The 21757-nt window shown below is 41.6% G+C and overlaps 1 protein-coding gene across 3 annotated transcripts in view; it reads right to left on the bottom strand.

Annotated features, from left to right (window-relative positions):
- The window catches only part of PDXDC1 (pyridoxal dependent decarboxylase domain containing 1), a 51222-nt gene that overhangs the window by 10251 nt on the left and 19214 nt on the right, over window positions 1–21757 (bottom strand). For 2 of the 3 annotated variants that reach the window (XM_069983701.1, XM_069983699.1), the window contains 13 exons: window positions 17823–17903; window positions 16174–16323; window positions 14847–15036; window positions 13197–13265; window positions 11296–11374; window positions 10649–10733; window positions 9298–9346; window positions 8310–8411; window positions 7241–7366; window positions 3309–3359; window positions 2793–2856; window positions 593–648; window positions 377–482 (listed from right to left, as the gene is read on the bottom strand). In XM_069983701.1, coding sequence (XP_069839802.1) covers window positions 377–482; window positions 593–648; window positions 2793–2856; window positions 3309–3359; window positions 7241–7366; window positions 8310–8411; window positions 9298–9346; window positions 10649–10733; window positions 11296–11374; window positions 13197–13265; window positions 14847–15036; window positions 16174–16323; window positions 17823–17903 — 1208 coding nt within the window. The remainder of the gene's footprint in view (window positions 1–376; window positions 483–592; window positions 649–2792; window positions 2857–3308; window positions 3360–7240; window positions 7367–8309; window positions 8412–9297; window positions 9347–10648; window positions 10734–11295; window positions 11375–13196; window positions 13266–14846; window positions 15037–16173; window positions 16324–17822; window positions 17904–21757) is intronic. The other variant, XM_069983700.1, reaches the window with a different exon arrangement.

Here is a 21757-nt window from a genome sequence, read left to right as displayed (position 1 = left end):
CCTATTACTCGGGGAGACGACAGCAGATCGTTGCTATCATGGTCATTTATCTTTTAACATGTTGACAGACACTGAAAGACAATGATCAGCCGAAATAATGCATGTCAGCCGATTGTTGCCTTTTATTACACAAATCGATTATTGGCCGTAATGGCCAATAATCGGCCAAATACAGCAGATAATACTTTTGTGTCATAGGGCCTTAACTGAAGGACAGTAAATCGTATTGTGAAGCACCCCCTGGAGACACAGTGTTCAGAGCTTTGGCTACGAGTAAACACCAGGCCCAAAACTTCTTTGCAGTTGTCATACAGTTAGAGTATACGACCATTAAAAAAAAGAATAAATATTAACATTAAAAAAGTTGCCATCCTACCTGCAGAGGTCATCAGTGGATTGAAGCGTACACATGTGCCTTCATCTTCCAGTTCCACTATATCCACACCACAAGACGGAATAAGAGCAGCCAACTGTTCTCCGAGCTGAAGGAAACCATAGGAAATATTATATCGGATGCAGCAAATAAACAGCACTGAACACACAAAGTGCTCTTTAATGCCATATTGGCACAAGAAGATAGAAAACATCTTACCCATTGATTCATTGCATCGCTCTCCCTTTCAATAGTGTTCAAGTTTATTGTAGAATCTACAAAAAGGCCCAAAACACTTTGTGGTTATGACCAGCACCATGACTAGGAATACAAATAATGCAAAGATAGATAGATAGATAAATTTATTCCAATACCAGTGAGGCACGTGTATAAAGGTGTCACTTCTGCAAATTTTCAGGATTGCTAAGTTAGGCCCCATTCACACGTCCGTGTCAGTTTTTACTGTCAGGAAATCCTGATCAGGAGGCCTTAAATGTCATCAGGATAGTATCAGGATTTCCTGACAGTAATCCGTTTTTACCATCAGGAAACCATCAGGAAAAACCTTCAGGATTTCCTGATGAGAAAAAAAAATAGGACATGTATTTCTGCAAACTGGATGGTCACAGCTTGCAGAATTACAACTCCCATCATGCTTGGCTGACAGGTCATGATGGAAGTTGTACTTCTGCAGTCTGTGGTCACCCAGGTTGCAGTACATGATGGGAGTTGTACCTCTGCAGCCTGTGGCCATCCAGGTTGCAGAAGTACAACTCCCACCATGACCTGTCAGCAAGGCATGGTGGGAGTTGTACTTCTGCCACCTGGATGGCCACAGGCTGCAGAAGTACAACTCCCATCATGGCCTGTCAGCAAGGCATGGTGGGAGTTGTACTTCTGCAGCCTGTGGCCATCCAGGTGGCAGAAGTACAACTCCCATCATGGCCTGTCAGCAAGGGAGTGGCCGCGGGGGTGCCGCGAGCGGCCACGGGGGGGGGGGGGGGGGGGTGCGCGGGTGCCGCTGGGGGGGGGGGGGGGGGGGGTGCGGGGGTACACCCCTATGGGTGGACTCCTATGGGGGCGTCCGAGCCGGTTCTAAAAAATCCGTTCCTATTTTCCGGAACGGACAGCCCTCCGGAAAATTCCGGAAGGGTGTCCGTGTCCAATGAAAGTCTATGCGTCCGGAAATCCGTCCGAATTTCCTGATAGGAAATCCGGGCGGTTTTTCCGGACGTGTGAAGGGGGCCTTAAAGAGGCTTTTCTATTATCAAGACGATAGCTAAAGAGTATTAGATGGTACAGGGGACACAAATCTCTTATTGATCCTCACCACCTGGGAGGAGGAGTCATATTAAAGTGGCATTCACTGAAAAAGTGTTTAATAGCTGATCGGCAGGATGCTGACACCCAGCAACCACCTATCAGGTGTTCTGTCTCTGTAAATCCAGACTGTGTAGAATAGCTGATCAGTAGGGGGCAGGGTGGGTGCTAGGTGTCAGCAACTTGACGATCAGCTATTTATGGCCTATGCGGTAGATAGACTATGAATCAATTCTCACTGGAATAACCCTTTAAGCAGCAGTAGTCCCATATAAATGCTCCATTAAGGGACCTACAGACACAGCGGAGCTGATCCCCCATACTAGTGACTGGTGGGGTTCCAGTAGTGGAGTCCTCAGTGGCCACCCACACAATAAAGTTTTGGGAAAAATTAAAAATAAAATATATACGTGTGTATATATATTATATACACACACACACACACACACACACACACACACATACATACATACACAGTGGTGCCTTGGATTACGAGCATAATTCGTTTCGGGACCGTGCTTGTAATCCAAATCCACTCTCAAACCAAAAGCAAAGTTTCTAATAAGAACTAATTGAAATGCAGATAATTGGTTCCACACCCCAAAAATAATGATTTTTTAAATTCAGAACAACATGTAAAACAAAAAAACAAACATATAGAAACAGCTGAATATGTGATATTATAAGTTACTGTACAGTAACGGAGAGGATGGAAAACACAGGGGCCGACAGAGACTGCAGGGAGTATGAAGGAATGAGCAGGGCAGATGTGGGCACAGTATAGCAGCACTCTCTGTCCAGGGAGAAAGGGGTTACAGCTATGAAGGGATTACCTCCACAGTCCTGTCCCCTGATGTAAGCCCCAGCCTGAAGTGAATCTGCTATGATTTGGAAGGTGAGGGAGACTTCCTGGGTCAGAGTACAGGGCTGTATACACAGCTTTGCAGACCATGCCTCTCCTCCACTTGCGCTCCCACCCAGTACAGGGGGCTCTAAAACCAAAGCAATGCTCTATCCCAAGAGGAATTACTAGTACATGCCATTGCTATTATAATTTGCTAACTCATGATATTTGCCATAGGATGCATGGGTTACAAACCTGATCCAGAGCCTTCATAAAAGAACTTGAACACGACTACTGGTGATTCTCCATCATGTTCAACCTTATATTTAAAAGAAACATGCATATTAATATATATCCACATGTATACATTAACTGATAAGACCAGGAGGAAAAAGGAGTGGAACAGGGAGGGAACAGATGCAAGATGCTGATCTAGAGGACACTTGTTCTAAGATACTTTGATTTTCAATAGATTTCAGAGTCAAGTACACACATGGGGAGTAGACAGCTCTGCAGATAGGAATCAGAATACATGAAAGCTTAATAGATGGCACTTAGCAAAGCCTTCAATAAAGAGACAGATTATACATACTCACTTCCAGCAAATATCCATACTAAAAGAAGCTGAGCCAAACAATGAACAGAGACAAGAAAATTATTTTTTGCCTCTAGTGAATGATGTACTGGCCTCATTCATGAGATGGGAAAATCATGTACATACACCAGCAGGTATAGTGCAGAACACAAGTGACACAACAGGGTATACTGTACCGAAGTTTTGATGGAAGGTAAATCCTTCAGCTGTTCCAGCAGCCTCTGACTCTGTAAAGAAACAAATGTATGCTGTGAGTATGAGTGTACATAGCTGAGCGATGCTCCGATCATGGTGACTGCACCAGTCTCAGAGGTTAGTGACAACATATACCCAATGTTATATCAATCTATAGAACACCTTCAGTATTATCCTATAGGTAAGCACCAATGGTGGATCGCAACACAACATGGCTGTGCTTAAAGAGGCACTGTTAGAAAAACTTTTTTGACAAAGACCCATAGAGTTGAAATGTTGCATTTGTTTATTGGATTATGTGAATAAAAAACTGGATTTGATTTCACCATGGATGCTGTTGGACCTTCCAGTTCTCGAGTCTATCATGGCATGCATCCACATACTGCTCAGGTTTTAGTGGGAATTTGTTTCCTGGTGCTGAACTTTGCTTTTTTTCATTTTGTCAGAGAGGCATGGTGTATCACATGGCCTGATCACAAGGTCCGCTCAGTCACACGGCCCTTACTTGCCATCAGCCGCACATCTCCTATTACATGGGGATTAGTCCGGCCGATGATTTTTCTGAACCAATCAGCCGTCCAACATGCTTTTGCTTGTTTGTTGGCTGATCGCTAGCCTTAATACACAAGGCAATACTGGAGTGCCCAATAATCCCCCTGTTTAAAGGCACCAAGGGACATATTTATTAGACAGAGTGGTAAATCTGTAATGTTCAGAGACACCTTAATCTATACATATACAGTCACCTACAAACAAAAATTATAAATCTTCCCCAATGTATTTTGAGGCTTAAGAATGTACTTGTATGCATGTTTTTGTCTTGTCTTTTTGGTGTTTTACAGGTGGTTTTAATTTTTTTTTACAGCCATAAAAACTACAGGTGACCTGTCAAGACATTTTCCCATTAAACTCAACAAAATTCAATGGTCAAAAAATTACACAATGCAGATGTATGTTTAAGTAAAAAACATAAGTTTTATGCCCCAAAAATACAGGTCAAAAAATGATGTATGGACATTGCTTCAATGTTCAGGGGACCAAGATGACTGTCCACATGTCTCTCTAGGAAGGATCCATGGAGCAGCGTGCTCTGTACGTATAGGATGTGTTCACAAACAGGGAAGAGAGCACAATCTGATGTGATATTTTTTAGCTATACTCCTATAATCCCGGAGAACCATTTCAGGCCACGGCCAATGCTGTGCAAATAAAAGTATCTGTGAGGAGTCTTAAAGGAACAAAATGTTCCCATAGTGACCAATTTACTGCCCTTGAAAGAACCTTCCCCAGAAATAAACACTAACAGGACAAGGAGATCATCCTGACTGCCGCTGCAGAGGTCGCAATGTACCATACCAGACATTAATGAAATCTCTCAGCAAATAACATCCGTCCTTCATTGACAAGAGCAAAGTGACTAATCTCCAGGCGATAAGCTGGGCAACCTGGCTCACAGGCAGCAAGAGGACCTTCAAACAGCAGCTTCATTCTCAGCTTCCATTATTTGATGACCTGACTTTTATGACATCCCCTGATGTGATCTTTAAGGACATCACAAGTGTGTGGGAACAGTAATGAATGCAAATGGTAGCTCAGCATCTTGTAGGACTGGATCTGTCCATGCATTGTGCAGGCAGCATATTCATTTTGTAGGATGCCATGTAATGCTTAATTTTCCCCTCCAGTGTAGAAATAGACTTCCAGCGAAAAGCTTTTTCCCAGTAATTGAAACACATTACAAAGTTATATAACTTTGTAATATGCTTCAATCACCTATCTGCCCCTTCCCTAGCTTTCCCCTCTCAACCCCCCACCAGGAAGTAAAATAAATTCATTCTTACCTAATGACTGTTGACCCCAGGCTGCTCTGTGGCAGCAATTTTGTGACAATGACATCATCAAGAGGGAGGAGGGCCTAAGCCCTGTTAAACCAGCCTCCCTTTGTCAGATGCTGTGAGCAAGATGTAAGCCATCTAACAGTTTTACAGAGTCAGTTAGACATCACATGAGACAAAGTGCATCATGGGAAAGCCCAAACCAGGAATTAAAGAGAAAATGAAGCCACCAACTGGAGCTTCAGGGACCTGAAAACAGCTGTAAATTCAAACAGAGACAGACTCAGGAGGGATGGTAAATGTAAAAACTATGTTTATGATTGATTGATTTTTTTTAATCAGTGCCAGAGTACCCCTTTAAGGGGGTTACCCAGGACAAAAAAAAAAAAAAAAAAAAAAGAGTGCCGGTCCTCCCCATCAATACTGGTCCGAATTTCACTACATACACACAAGTGAATAGTGTTCAGCAATAATACAATATTAAGTTGTTTCAGGTAAGAACAATCAGCTTAGTGATAGGGATTTAGAGAATTAGACCCCAACCAATCTAATATATCCTGATAACCCCTTTAGTCCCAAGTCTGGCAAGGTCAGTGTGGGTGCTGAGAATCAGGCTGCCACCATCTGACATTGATAGACTAACCCAGGGCCATCCATTTCTCACTTGTGGCTAACTCCTTTAGCAGCTGATCACAGAGGATAAAGTTCAAGCTGCACTACATCTAGTATACCTGTACAGCTGCCTAAGGAGGGAGGGACATTTATACTAAAGCTGGTGTATGGAGGAAACTGTGTGCAAAGTTATTAGTGGAGTCCGTGTAGTGCCAGGTACTCAATCCACTCTGACTAAATCACAAAGCAGTGAACAGCTTTCACCAGGGCACCTTGAGACTGGCATCTATTTATATACACTGGCATGCCACCTCCTGTTTGAAGACAAACATAAGCTTAGTTCTTGCCCACTGTTGGGGACTTGACTTGGTACGACTTTTAGAACAAAAACTTAATTTATTATACAAGGTCAAGGAAAATCAATGTCCCCCTCCCACACTGGCAGAATACAATAGTATTTTTCCATTCTTCACACACAAACAATCAAGTGACTGTAAGTACACTGAGAATTCACACTGTGACACAACTGTGGAAATATAGACTGCAACGTCACCAGTGTCCATGGATGCTGGGATCAAAGGAAAAGTTATACAAAACAGTGCCATTCTAACACCTCACTGAAACACACTGGTAAAGGCTATGGACTCCTTACAATGCAATATGCATTGCATTAATGGTTTAGGGTGCGTTCACATGTACAGGATCTGCAGCAGATTTGAAGTTGCAGATTTTAAGCAAATCAAATCTGGGCCATCAAATCTGCTGCTGCTCCTGTACGTGTGAACGCACCCTTGAAAAGCATTTTCCCAAGTCTATTCAAGCCTTATTGCTCAGTTTTCTTCACTCTGTCATCATCACATTCTAAGAGCTATGAAGTTGTACGTATACAGTAGATTGATGAAGCCGGGAAGCGGTGTTGTTTCCTTATAAATTCAATGTTTTATCATTTAAAGGGAACAAGTGCTTTTTTAGGGATGAGGTAATCATTTCATTAAGGTTTTATTTAGTTTTTTTTTTTTACTTTTTAACTAGTCCATAAAATACACTTTACTACTATTGTGGTGCAGTATACTATGATTGTCAGCATTATGCTGACAATCAATGTATGCAGCCATTCCTCTAGTTGTGTCACTGATCTCAGGGAGACCCAATATGGTGTAAGAAAATGTTGTTGCTTAACTGCACAGCCCCTGAAAGTTACACATTCTTTGTGTACCGGGACTTATGTAAGAGATTGTGCAGCAACTGGACATAAGTTTGACAAAGCAGTTACAAATTCTATAAAACACAGTGTAAAAAAAAAAAAAAAAAAAAAAAAAAAAAAAAAAAGATGATAATAGGGGATAACAGTGTCATATTTAATACATCAGTATTCTGTAGAACAGCACTACAGTGCACATGAATACCACACGTAAGAACATTCCTAAAAATCCTTTGAAGCATGCAAGAAATGGTTGTGTACATACCAGTTGAGATGCATGTTTTATTCGCTCAACAATCCCATTGTGGCCAAGATACTGCAGGGACAGCCATAGCGGCAGAGCTCGAAGCTTTTCCACAGGCTGACTTGTTGTGAGCCCAGCAGCAAGGGACTGAGGGGAAAAAAAAACACAAGACAAACCATTGACGCATACATAATGATTAAAGGACTGCAGCTATTGTACAATAGAAAGAAAAAAGGCAGATAGTTGATAGGGGGATAAAATTAACCAATACTTTTAGTTTTGCAGATCAGTTTTTAAAGGAATTGATATGCCTTCTTGGTTAGTAGAGAACTCAAACTGGTGGTGGAGAGTTCCAGCAGTATGTCTCCTCCATGACTGATGTTGCGGCAGCCCCATTAGTATGACACTTGAGCTGTATTTTTCCCATTCGCAAAACATCAACACTTAAAAGACATGGTTAATTTTTCTCCCTAGTATCTGTTCGGATATGCAGCTCTGTACTTGGTAAGGAGCCAAGAGACTCAATGAAAGGCCACGTTCTTAAATACATATATATGCATGTGGCCCAAACCATGCCCATTCGTTCACCAATAGCCATGCAATGTTGCCAATCACACAACATCACACAGCTATCAGTGAAAATATGGGGGTGTGAGTTTGGCCTTACCTTTTAAAATTCCTTTATATGTATAGCACTGAAATCAGTCCCTTCCCCCATTAGGGCTCACAATCTAAATTCTACATGTCTGTATAATTGTGGGAGGAAACTGGAGTACCCAGTGGAAACCCATTCAAACATGGGAAGAACATACAAATTCCTTGCAGATGCAGTGGGATTTAAACCTACGACCCTACTGAGCCACTGTACGTGCATTCCCAGGTATGTGCTGGGTATGTGAGAACATGACTAACTGAATTACACTTGGCACTAGAGGTAGAATTAGACATGGTCAACTTGATGGAAGAGCTAAGCAGACGGCTCATAAATATACTGTACAAAATAAAAGTTAAGGAATAAAAGAGGTCAAGAGGTAAAAAGTAAATGTAAAGAATGTGATTTAGTAATGATCCTCAAGGAGGAGTATCTTACCAAGGCAGGATCCTCATGTCTGTACAGCGTAACAGCAGGGACAGCGGGAAGGCCCAACCATGGTCCTAGGGTCAATGTCATACTGTCACACTTTGTAGCAGCCTGGCACATAAACATACAAAAGGGGAATTAACCAATCAAATCAAATTAGATTTCAATATGAAAATGTAACAAACCACAGTGACTATATGCAATAATACTAGTCCTAGTTGTAGGAGCTTTTGCATAGGCTGTTCTTATCCCTCTTGAAAATGTATGAGAAAACTGAAAACCATTCTCTTGTCTTGTCAATAGAGATTGGACAGTGTCAATCTGGGTGGGAACACACCATATTAACAATGCGGAGTCTTAATGTCCAGTTTTTATTTTAAAGGGTATTCTAGCCACATAAATTTTCATCTTGGAATCTAGATGCTTTCTAAATGAAAAAAAGAAAGTATACCTACTGCAGTTCTGACAGTGCTGGGTCCCTGCTGCTCCCAATTTCCTCTGATATGTTGTTCTTGCAGGTAATGCCCGATTAGCAAATCGCTGACTGTAGCAGTTAGGCTGGGTTCACACTACATTTTAGCAAAAAATGGATAAAAAACAGATGCATGTGTGTGCATCCGTTTTTCCATCCAATGAATTCCATTATAAAGAAAAACGGATCAAAACGGATCTGTACTTTTTAATGGAAATAAATAGAAAAACGGATCAAAACGGATGCACACACGCAAAAACGTAGTGTGAACCCAGCCTTACCCGCTTTAGTCAGCAACTGGCTGAGTGGGCATTTCCTGCAGGGCAGACACATGAGGGGAAGTGGGGGGCAGCAGGGACCAGGCACCATCAGAATGGCCGCTGTGGGGGACTGGATCAAGTGAGGAGGCTTTTTCTGTTTTGAAAGCATCTAATATAACATTTAAACATAGTAAACATTCTGCTCTTCTCCATTACATACATTTGTCTCACCAACAAGGGAACCTGTGAAGATGGATGCACTTACCAGCACAGCAGCATTGACAAAACCTAAAGCCAATGTAGCCAAATTTACTCTGCAAAGGAAAAGAAAATATATTTATGTCAATTAAATATTCATTGCTTCCTACCAGCCGACTCTAATCTTTTTGCAGTAAATATTTCATGGATTTTGCATGAAATGTAGTTCCTGTATGAAACAGTTTGCTTTTCACAGTAATCTGGAGAAAAAGCTATATATTGCTTGCTTTTAGTACAAGACAAAGTCCCTGAAAAGCTCAGCAGTCATTACCTAAACTATACAACATTGTGTTATTGCAGCAAAGCGCTTCCCTCTCAGGCTGCCAATCAAATTCAACTTGTTTGCTTCATTAGGGTCCCTTTACACACACGGATTATCTGAAAGATTTTTACAGCCAAAGCCAGGAATGGATTTGAAGAGAAATCTCAGTCTTTACTTTATGACCGGTTTTAAGTCTATAGTCTGTTCCTGGCTTTGGCTGCAAAAAAATTGTCAGATAATTTGTGTATGTAAGGGGCCCTTAGCCTATGGAGCCAATGAGTCAGATGTCACTGCCAGCCAGGCAGTGAAACACAAGTGAGACTAACTCAGTAACTGGCCACAGAGATGACCACCAATCTTACCCCTCATAAATATTATATAATATAAATAATGTGCACTTTGATTGCCTGAAAAAAGTCAGTCCCTGGCTGAAACATTGGTGCTGCATGTAATTTTTAACTAAGATGCAATAAAAGTCCAGGGCTTTGGATTGTACTATTTACTTTATAATGTGCTTTAATTGTCATAAATAAGTGCATCATTAGTAGTTGAAGAGTATGCAAACAAAGTACAAATACAGTAGGGCTATTCTGTATCGCCCATACAGTAGGGCTAGGAGCAGGGAAGCAGGCACCAACATAGGTATCTATGAATGCTAATTCAGCTGGTAATCAGCCTGTGTAAGAGGGTGAATGGGACAATACTGTAATACCTTACACTACCACTACAAAACAGCAGGCATTTACCAGTACGAACAAGCTGTCACTGCGGCCTCTTCAAACAGCTGATTGGTTGGGGTGGCGGGAGCCAACCGATATTGTGCCATTACTTCCTATTCTGCATAATAAATGTGGTCTAAGCAGAGTCTTCTTAGGAGTCTAAATGTCATTGTCATCACAAAAAGTGAGCGGAAGTATTGGTCTGATATGACCAAAGCAAGGCAGCTGTGAGACAACAAGCACAGTAAGGGAGCAGTTTCACATTCTTTAATGTAAGCTAAAGGGCCTTTTGTGTTTTACTTCAGCTAACTCTTCTTTTAGTCTATCTTGACAATATCACTGAAAAAATTTTATAAAATACCATGTATGTGACATACCCTTCCACGTGCAACCACATACGATACTGCTCACACAACTCCTTTAGTCTTGCCAGTTTGTCTGTATGTCCTGCACCAGGGGTTCCTGCAAAATGCAAAGTGTAGAAGTGACTACAAGATACTGTGTACAAAATGGATCATTGGCCCAGGCCTGTAGCCAGTTTTCCCACAAAGACCTGACATGATATCTAATACAATAAATGACACCTTCCCCATCACGGCCACAATGCTACACACTAACAAAAACAACAACAACAACTACTACTACTAACTGTATGCACTACGCATCAGGAAAATAGCTAGGATGTGTCCACGAAAAAGACACATTCAATGCAGAGAAGTCTGTGGGATAAAGACATACCTAGGTCTCTAAATAGGGCTTTATACACAAATACATACAATACACATGAACAATCAACACAGACGGATATGCCTGTGTTCTATATGGGGCAGAGTAAGCTGCAGCCAGACTACTCTGGCAATAGCTTTTCTTTCTGAGAACTAAGGGGTCAAGCAATGATTCCATCACTCCCTCCGATGCTATATCCACATCTCCCCACACACTTTATACGGACATCCGAACACGCTACTAGTAGCAGGTTCTGTCGACAGAAGTATAAAGTGTATAGGACCTAAAGTGAACTCACCTGCATTGGCCACCAGTAGGAGAGGTAACTTGCCAGACTGACAGTCCTCTTTCAAAAGACGATCTAGTAATGCGACATCCTAAAATAACAGAGACATAAAAGAAATCAATCAATGACTAATAAAATGATTGCTTTGCCATTTCAACTTTGCCATAAATATATGTGAAAAAGAAAAAAAAATTGAAAACTTTAAGCTACTTCTAAATCTTGCATACCAGCAAATTTAACTGAAACGTTAGCTGTACAGTATGTAGTCTCAGTTAGTAGTTGTGTCCATTGTATCACACTTCTATTCATTTAATTTGCAACTTTGACATTGAAGCAAATCTGTAAGTTACAATTCCAAATTGTTCTATCTATATAATGTTTTTATATATCTTTCTATGCTTCCAGAACATAAAGATATGCTTTTATTCAATAGAGTATAGAACAAAGAGTCAGAGACTTTCCTGGAGCTCCTCAAGTTCAGCCAGCTGTCACACCTCCTTACTCCTCTCTCCCATATCTGATCCTGAAGGGAGAGAGGAGGCCTTCCAGCTTGTAGCTATTCAGGAGCTTGGAAAAGCCTTTTGTATCACAGAATATAAGCATGTCTATACATCCTGGAAGCACAGCTGGATGTATAAAAGGTACCTTGTGTCTCCTTGACCTAAGCAGTTCTGAACATGAATTTCAGCTGACAGATTCCCTCTAAGTTTTTAGACCTGTTCAAATATAAGATGTGGCTACTAGTCAACTGAGACCTAACACTGCCAAGCATAACTGGTTTCTGCAGCTTGATCCCTGCAAAGGTCAAGCAACAAGAGAAACATCCATTTTCCCCATCCATCAAGCTGTAAAGTGAACTATACCCGGCTCTGTAAGGTCACAGGATACACTCCTAACACTTTATACACATATCTGCTGCTGTACTAGTGGCATCCCCTCTCAAAAATCACTGAATAGCGCAGAAAGGGAGGGAACCGTATATTCCTGCACCTTATACCAACCTACAGCTTCCTCACCATTATATTATCTTTAAAGGGGTTATCCAGTGCTACAAAAACATGGCCACTTTTTCCCCCTACTGTTGTCTCCAGTTCAGGTGTGGTTTGCAATTAAGCTCCATTTACTTCAATGGAACTTTAATGGAGTTTTAAAACCCCAGCCAATCTGGAGACAACAGTAGGGGGAAAGTGGCCATGTTTTTGTAGCATTGGATAACCCCTTTAACAGAGAGAATTGCGATTCTATGGGTTGAATACAAACAGAAGACTGTTGGCAAAAAAAGAACCCCTGGTCCATCCAGTCTGCCCTTTTAGTATTTCCCTTCTTATTATCTTAGGATTGATATATGTTTATCCCAGGCAGGTTTACATTCACTTACTGTAGATTTACCAACCACTTCTGCTGGAAGTTCCAGCATCTACTACTATTTCTGTAAAGAAATATTTTCAGCTTTTTCCCCCAACTGAACTCAGATTGTATCTCAGCACCCGGATCCCGACCGATGCAAACTAGCTAAAAATTTTTCTGTATTTCTGGCACCACCAGGAATATCAACCCTACTGCACACTTTTGTGTCATCAGCAAACAGACAAACCTTAACTACCAAACCTTCTATGTCACTTACAAACATATAAAAATAAACAGGGCTAGAGATGAGCACAACTCAAGCATGCTGGGGTCTGTCCGAGCCTGAGAGTTCTTCCTATGGTTGTATCCATGTTTTCCAGGGCTCCCTAGGGCTGCGTCCAACTTCTTCAGTCACCAGTAATCAAAAAACACTCAGGCTCAGACGGACCAAAGCATGTGAAAGTTGGGCTCATCTCTAAACAGGACCCAAAACAGACCCTATACTACTGTACATGAAAGATGAACAAAATATGTACTACAATTAATAGAAAGCACCAAGAATTTACCATCTGATGCTGGGATCCAAACATTGTATTACAAGGCACACGGCACAAGCATGATAATGGGAGTCCAAGCTGTAAAGAACAAAAAAAAAATGTAAGTATTGTTACTAAAAAGCTATGGTATATGTATGTCACCTATATGTCTACATCTAAAATATGTAGCTTTATAGTAGCCTTTTACACACTCTTCATACCCTTTGTTCCTCATGGTTCATGAAAAATTGCGGGAGAATTCCATCTCGATCAATATGTACCAAGTAAGCCAGTATACATGCCTTGTGTCAGATTCATTTTGTATATATTAGAAACTTTATGCATCTTACTAGACAGTTCTGGAAAGAGTTTAGAGAAGAGGGCCTGGTTTACAGCAGCACTTCTCAAACTTTTCTACTAGAGCCTCACCCAACAGAGCTAAGTGATACCTGGGCCTCACCAGACTGACTGAGAGGATAATGGGGCCTCACCATCTGTAGGCGAAGTCCATGTAAAAATAATAACTATTGATCAGTCTACACTTCATGTCCCCTAATCTCTGTAGAACATTAAATAAGTACAAAATGGGTCAAAATGTTCCTAAACAAGAGATTTTTGCAGCCAGGGAAAGGACTGTGCAGCTTATAGTCACTTATGAAAGCCACCTCCCTGGCTGCACCTCACCAGCAACTTGGGGGCGCCTCACAATTTGAGAAGAACTGGTTTGGAAGGGCTAGGGAGTAGCTTACATGGGCACCATAACATTTCTGGCAAGAAGCACCAAGTTAAGACTATAACAAAAGATTTGCTTCGGTTAGACAGTGTAAACTTAGACTAGACCCTTTTCAATAAATTTGGTGCACTTCATACTAATATCAGGTCACACCACCTATGATCGGTGATCTGTTTCTCTTATGGCTCTACTAGGCATTGCTCCTACCTAGTCAGAATTCTGCTCCACGCGGATGAGGGGCAACACCCTGAAACAGCTGTCTGTGGATAGATACCTGACCTTGGTTTTTCCCTCGTCTTGTAGGACCACTTAATATGGTGGTTTCCCTACAGGAGCCACCCCTTGGCTGGGTCCCTCCCAGAAGGATATCTGACTAGTCCTGAGACTCTTGAATGAGGCTCCATGCGCTCTCTTTTTGCATATTAATTTTTACACCACGTATGAGAAAGCTTACTCTAGGTCACAGTTACACCCCTGAGTAAGCCAGAGATGTGAGCAATAGTAAATCTCTCCAAATATGTTATGTCTTTACTTCTACATGATGCATCCAGCTCTGACTACTAACAAGGGTGCAGTCCCTTTAATAACCCTTCACATTTCACAGAGACATGTCAAAAGTTTTAATAGGTCAGAGTCCAGGTGTTCAAACCCCAACCAATTGCTAGAAGGAGCAGGCTAAATGTACGCACATGATCAAGACTGACTTGGTCAGCAAACCCATTTACTTTAAAGAACCAAAATCACAAGTAAATGTTCAAACAATGGCATGCCTTTTTGCTTCATAACACCACATGCACCAGAAAAGTACTGTCCATGTGTTTTATGAACCCAGTCTAAGCTCAGTAACTTTGTATTAGTGATGGATGCTGGAAGATTTCACTTTATAAGCCCCATAAGAGCCATGAATGCAACTGGGGGGAAAAGGATCCATGAGCTCATCTTCCCACCTGATTACAGATGTACTGGCCCAGTCCAGGTCGTGAAGCAGCACTCATATAAATAACAGGCTGCTTGTTATAGAGAGCATTGAATCCTTCTGTTGTGTAGTCTTCATAGCAGGAGTGAATGACAAGTCTGCACACTTTGAGCAGGCCCTCTCGATCATCTTCATGGTAATATGCAGATCCATTTTCATACCTGTAAAACAGTAACAAGTGAGTCAATTGTCCTAATTCCCGGTAACCCAACATGAATTATCCACAATACCTATATACAGTGGCTACATATATTTATCTGCTTTACCAAATTATTTCATACTATATAATACTACCTTAGGGTTGCACTCAGGATGGACTGCCGTATAATTTATCATGAGTAGCTCCAGCCTGAGTAATCATTGTGCTCTTTGTTACAACAAAACCCACCAACATTCATGCTGTTAGAAATAGTTACCTGGAGTGCTTGCAGCCTGGTAAATGCTTTGCAAATATAGGGTATTCTTTACAAAGCTTTACTTTTAACTCTTCTGTCTATGAGGCTCAAGGGTTTATTACACAAGGATCATACTCACCAACCCATCATCTTCGCTTACATACATTTCAATGAGTGCTCTCCAGCTGGATTCAACTGATTACATGACCCCCAGCAATCTTGAGTATGGGAAGTCAGTGCTTCTCAAACTTTTTCTACTGGAGCCTCACCCAACAGACCAAGGCAATGCCTGGGCCTCACCAGACTGACTAATAGGGCCTGGGACTCACCATATGTGGTGAAAGTCCATTTAAAAGCTAAAAATAATGCTAGGGCTAGCTTTCACCCGTCTCCCACGTTCTATATACTAATTAAGCAAGTACAAAATAAATTAATAATGTTGCTAAAATGGAGATTTTTGCAAACAGCAAAAGGACCAAGCAAATCATAGTTACTTTTGTGAAAACTGGCTCTCCAGCTGGGTCTCACCAACAACTAGGGACGCCTCACTGGTGAGACCCGCCTCACAGTTTGAGCAGCACTGCCCTAAGTTTCCTGAATTCCCAGCCCCGCACTGTTAGTAAGCGCCAATCTGCTAGATCAGTGCTTGCTTACCGAGCCTACTTGCCGAGTATCGTGCAGGCCTTCCTGTAATCAGTCGTCGCCCGCGCTTCTCCTGTCATACAGGGAGATCCATGGGCGGTGGCTGATGATTTTAAAAATGTTTAAAGACATCGATCAGCTGATCCCCATCTCTATTACACAGGGATATCTGCCTGATTTGGTAGATAATGGCTCAGTGTAATAGTGCCCTTATGTATCATGGTACTGATCTCACATATAAATGGCAAACAGTAAAAGTACCTGAAAAGTCTACAGAGCCATAAAGTGGTGTCTGAAAGAATTCTTGTAGTGAGTTTCCGTAGCCTGTCTTTGTCCAGCACAGAGATGTATGCTGCCAGGCTATGTCCCAGCAACGCCATGTGACCTTGTTCACCGACATTCTGAATTCTGCTAAAATATAAAACCACAGTAACAAATATTACATCCTGAATGCAGTTATCCAGCTTCCACAACACATCAAATTCAGAGTAACTAAGGCGGCAAGACAAGGGAGCCAAAGGCTCTAACCTGATGTGTGACGTTCCTTTTATCCCTGGTTTATACTGTAACAATACATCCGATAAGAGCATAGGACGATGAGTCATTGACTCAGCCCCGGTGACTGACATTTCTGAGCTCCGGCAAATATATCATTAATACTTGACCTATTACAGGCCCGCGAGGACTAGAGTGGCACATAAGCTCTGTAAATCTGACACATAAATCTAATAATATATGGGATTACAAAGCACTTCTATGCCATCTGAACACGGTGGCAGAACTGAACTATTTATGCTGGAATCAGCCCCCCTCTCCAGGAGAGCAGACAGATAAGAGGGCAGAGGTAATATGTTACAGTGCCCATCCTTCTTAGTTTGGGGAATATTAACTCCTTATTGATTTCCCTGCAATGCTTATTTAGCAGGCTGCCTGGTTCATCATCATTTTTCACAGGCCGCATCGTGTGTAGTGCCAGAGAGGACTGAACCCATAGCAGGATCTGATCGCACAAACCAAAGCACCCTCAATGTACACAGAGGGTAGTATCTGCAGAGGGAAAATAAGAGACCACATACAGACACACACACCAACAGTAGTAGAAGCTGTTTTAGTGCCTAGTGTAACCCCCTTGCTTGCTGTGCTCCTACATGCAATCAGTTCTGCACTGAGCATCCAACCTACCCCTCTCTTTAGTCTCAGCATCATTTCAGTGACCCATTCCTTGCTGTGCTGCTGTCTGTTTCAGTTCTACTCACATAGCAACTTGCAAAGCCAATGCATTTGTAACCCATTCTCCCCCCACATGCCTCTTACAGTAATGTACTGTGTAAATCAGCTTAGCACAGTACCAATCTGTTTTGTGCTCCCGCTCTATGTCCTGGAATAGCAGAGATAAGTAGGTCCTGTGCGGTGTTGTGATTTGACAGGCAACTAAGAAAGGGAATAAGTGTGTGTGCTAGAGGCAAACAGTCCAGCTCTGGTCCTACCACCTGAAATGGTGAGAATGAGAAATTGCTGTGCACCATGGAGGGGACCTCCCAGGGGCTCAATAACAGCAGTGAGTTCCAATCACATTGTCACCAATCTGAAGGGATAATCTAACAAAACCATGCAAACTTTTGACATGTCCTAGTGACATGACATGTTTTTTAAATCAGACAGAGTGAGTGTTCAGACCCTGACCGATTAGTAGAACAATCAGGGAGACAACTGAGTTACCACATGCTTCTCTCCCCGCTATGTATGTGTCTGTGAGACCTAGATGGGACCATTTCGCAAGGAGGGCAAACAGGCCATATTATTATACTGCTGTTAAGAGAACTAGGTTTTCTATAAGGACAAATAAAATAAATTTAGCTGAGAAAACAAATAACAGCCACACAAGAGTCTTCACCTGCCACCATGCTTACCGAAAAGATTGTGACTCCTCCTCTTCATCTTCATTCATAAGGGTCTGCACCAGCTGAAGAATGCTCACCATGTTTTGACCACTGAAATGGGTTGAAAAAAAAAAAATTATTATTTACATGAGTACCGAACTTTAGACATCAGGTCCTTTTCATGCCCAATATTTTTTGCTGTTAGGAGTTCTACAAATCCCTTAGGAGACAGAAATAAATGAAATTCTGGTTGCCAGTAGTCACTGCTAGGGAGAGCCGGAGAACACATATAAATACTGGACCTACTGGACCTGCAGACCCATTTTTTTCAGTAAATACTGGTATTCCCCATTCAACAACAATGCTGGAGCATCTTTTTAGATTATAACTACATTGTGCCAATATTTTTTTCAACAAATGGATTGGAGAATTCCCCATCAGATGGACATGTTTCATGTAAGAATGCAGAGACGCCAACCACCATCTAGTGATATCCAGTTGTCAATTTACTTGTAGATTTCTGGTAGGTCCTACAATGGGTGATTCTGCCATGAGGCTACATGAAGTTGTGGCCTAAGACGGCGCCCCTATAGTTAGAAGGGAGACAGCAGAACTGGCGGCATCACCCTGTTAACCAAGGCCTTGCGTTTTAACTTCAAGCGCTTGTAATGAGCTCTGACATGATGCAGCATTGTCATTGACAAAGCAAGGAGCCATAGGCTCCCCTTTCTGAAAATAACTTGTGGCCTGAGGACTGCAAGCCAGGCGAGTGTTTTTTTTTTTTTTTTTTTTTATAAATACGGGGGCCGTCTACAGGGTCAGATGCCTACATGGAGGGGGGGGAGGGCTGTCTACTAGGGCATTTGGAATAGACATATTTACTACAAAGTACAGGTCAGAAGATGGACAGAGCCTCTTTACTCTCTTTAATACATTGCATGCAATACGCGCTCTCTAGTAACAGATCTTAGAGACCAGAACATTTCCTATTTACAGGGAACCTGACACCATGAAAATGCTATCCAAACTATTGGAACCGTGTTATACAGCAGGAGAAGCTGAGCAGCCTGTTCTATACAACTTTGTTATTTTGTGCAAAAAGTCATTATAAATAAAACTGCTCTTTCTATGCTGAAAAGTCCAGTGGGTGGTGTTACTCACATAGAAAAGACTCACTTATTTGGGCCACCCACTCGTGCGCATAGATAGAGAGCAGGAGTTTCGAACAGTAAATGTAAAAAATTATGCTGAATCGTTTCCACAAAATCTATATCAATTAGCTCCGCTCCTCCTGCTGTAAAACATGCTGCTGACAGATTGAGCCGCATACTCAATGTGACAGGTTCCCTTTAAATACCAGTCTATTTTTGAGTCAGATAAATGGAGCTCCATGGACTGTACAGTAAATACAGTAAGATACAGCATATTAAAAGATGCAAAAAGTTTTGTGGATAAGTAATAACTAGTCGATTGGTGAGGGTGCCACCCCCACTGGTCCCGAGAACAGAGGACTCCCACTGATCAGCTAGTCATCTCCTATCCTGTGAAAATAAACTGTACAGCACCACATCCATGATAGAAAACACCCCTGGCTTGTGTGACTTCAGACCACCTGTCATAGATCAGAGGTCTTACAAAAATTACTTACAAAAGAAGTTGCCGCTATCTCCTGACTACATCTGATCCCATACATCAAGCTAAATGATATAACTCTGCAAACCAAGTGGGTCATATATCAGTCACGTCAAAGCTTTTACACAATATATAATAACTCCAACTAGACAGTCAGTCAGCATTTTCTGCAGACATCACACAAGGACATGTCCTATAGGAAAAGAAACATTACATTTCTGGTTTTGTTTATTTCTCAAACAATAGAAAACCACTGACCCAATTAAAATGACCTGGCCTTGGTGTAAAGGCTTTGATGCCAAGAACACAGCAAGATGGCAGCATTGTTGTATTATCACATGTCATTACCACCTCAGTGTGACACTGCTATTCTATGGGAGAGAGCATGCTTCTCTGCTGCCGCTGCTCTCCGCTCAAGGAAGTGACATGTCACTTCCTTGAATGGAGAGCGGCAGCAGCGGAGGAGCGTAATCTCTCCCACAGAGAAGCAGTGTCACACTGAACATACCCATATAGGAGACATTTGGCTAAAATATGCTTCCTGAAATGTCAGATACAAGGAGAGTATTTGTGAAAAGCACCTGAAACAACTTCTTTCAGTCATTAAAAATCTGTGACCATATATATATCCTATTTTTTTTTTTTTAACAAACCAAAAGGTAATTATACTTTGTAGCCATCTGTGCTAAGCAGAAGTTTTGGTGCAGTCTATAATATTGTCCACGTAATCCTGTTAGGGTAAACACTATTGGCATTAGCAGAGATTGAAATGATTCAGATTTCTTGTAGCACAATGATTGTGTGCATTTACATACTCAATAAAAAGATTTCTAAAAAGGAAAAATCTGTGACCGTGTCTGCATAGAGAGCATTCATTTTTATTTAGTTTTTTTTTTTTAAGGAACTCTAAGGCCCCTTTCACATTTCAGGATTTCCTGAGCCATAGTGTTCTATTGGGCACATACAACCTTTAGGGGTTCCCCCCCCCCAAAAAAAAAAAAAAAAAAAAAAAAAAAAAAAAAAGTGTAAATGGCAGATAGGATGCGCATCCGGAAACTGTCCGGAATGTTGAGGACAGCCCTTTAACTGTATTTACACTAATCAGGAGTGCATATAGTTAAATGTGGCGCTATGTTTGAGAGAAACCATTGGCTCCCGACCCTCTCATCACTCTTCTGGTCGGGGGCAGCATTATGCATCTGGCCACAAGAGGCCACTTTTTCCCCCCAGCATTGCAGCAAGAGTGACGTCAGACAGAGACAGAGGAAGCTGGAGGAGGTCACCGCTGCAGACAAATATGTTTTTCTTTCCTCTATTTTTACAATAAGGAAACAGTGTTGGCTTCCTAAAGCCTCCTGAAAGGCGCCCTGATTAGTTTTTCCTAAAATGGCCACAGAGGTGTGAAAGGGGCATAAATGTTTGGTTCCTCCCTATACCTGTGCTGAGTTAGTGCGCTCTTCTCTAGATGGAGCTGTAGAAATGTGCAGTGTGCTCTAACCAGCTCTCCCCATAATCCCAATCACTGTAACCTCCACTGTCTCTTTAAAGGAGAACACTGCCAAAAAGAATTACAGCCCAGAGTTCTCCTTTAAATCACTATATTATTAGAGACAAGTTTTCCTGAGGAGGTGTACAAAGAGTCTGCATGCAGGAAATTACGGTCAGATCATGCAGTCATGCTCTCTTTTCGTCTGACAAACATATAAAAAGCAGCATTATTGCAGGATCAGACTACATAGGCATATTTAGCTTATTTGCGAGGTTGCTTCATCTTGAAGAAAGAAAATGTCCGCAAAGGTGGATATAGCCTTTATTCAGCACCGTAAAAGGTTTCATGCAGCAGTGGTTTATCCCTCCATCACAAACATAACAACAAAGAAAACTAAGCAAGTGATATAGTTTATAGCAGCCTCTAAAAATCAGGGTTTTTTTCTGTTTTTTTTTTTTATAAATCAAATTAAAAACGGCATGCATGCACAAATATTATACATACATTGTAAATAATTCATAAATCACATAATTAGTACCCATACCCTCCCCACCACAACCCACCGTCAGAGAAAGAGAGGAGAAAGAAAAGTTCTTTCAGTTTTTCTAGTGTTTTTTGTAAGTAAACATTTGGCTGCTGGTTACTGTGTGGTGTATATCCCCTCTGGGTCTGAACGGTCACAGGAGACTAGTGTTACACAGCAGCCGCTTACCTCAACCCGATCATTAGATATTTCAGTCAAGCACAATTTTTAGGGACTAATTTTTAGCATCTATGTATAGGAGAGAGACAGTACTCTGTGGAGCTGTGGTGCAGGAGGTAGAAAAGTCCAAACAGTAGTAAA

This window comes from Dendropsophus ebraccatus, chromosome 9, assembly GCF_027789765.1.
Source record: "Dendropsophus ebraccatus isolate aDenEbr1 chromosome 9, aDenEbr1.pat, whole genome shotgun sequence".
NCBI classification, from domain to species: Eukaryota; Metazoa; Chordata; class Amphibia; order Anura; family Hylidae; genus Dendropsophus; species Dendropsophus ebraccatus.
Note: the sequence above shows the minus strand (reverse complement) of the source record. Positions and strands in the feature narration are given on the sequence as shown.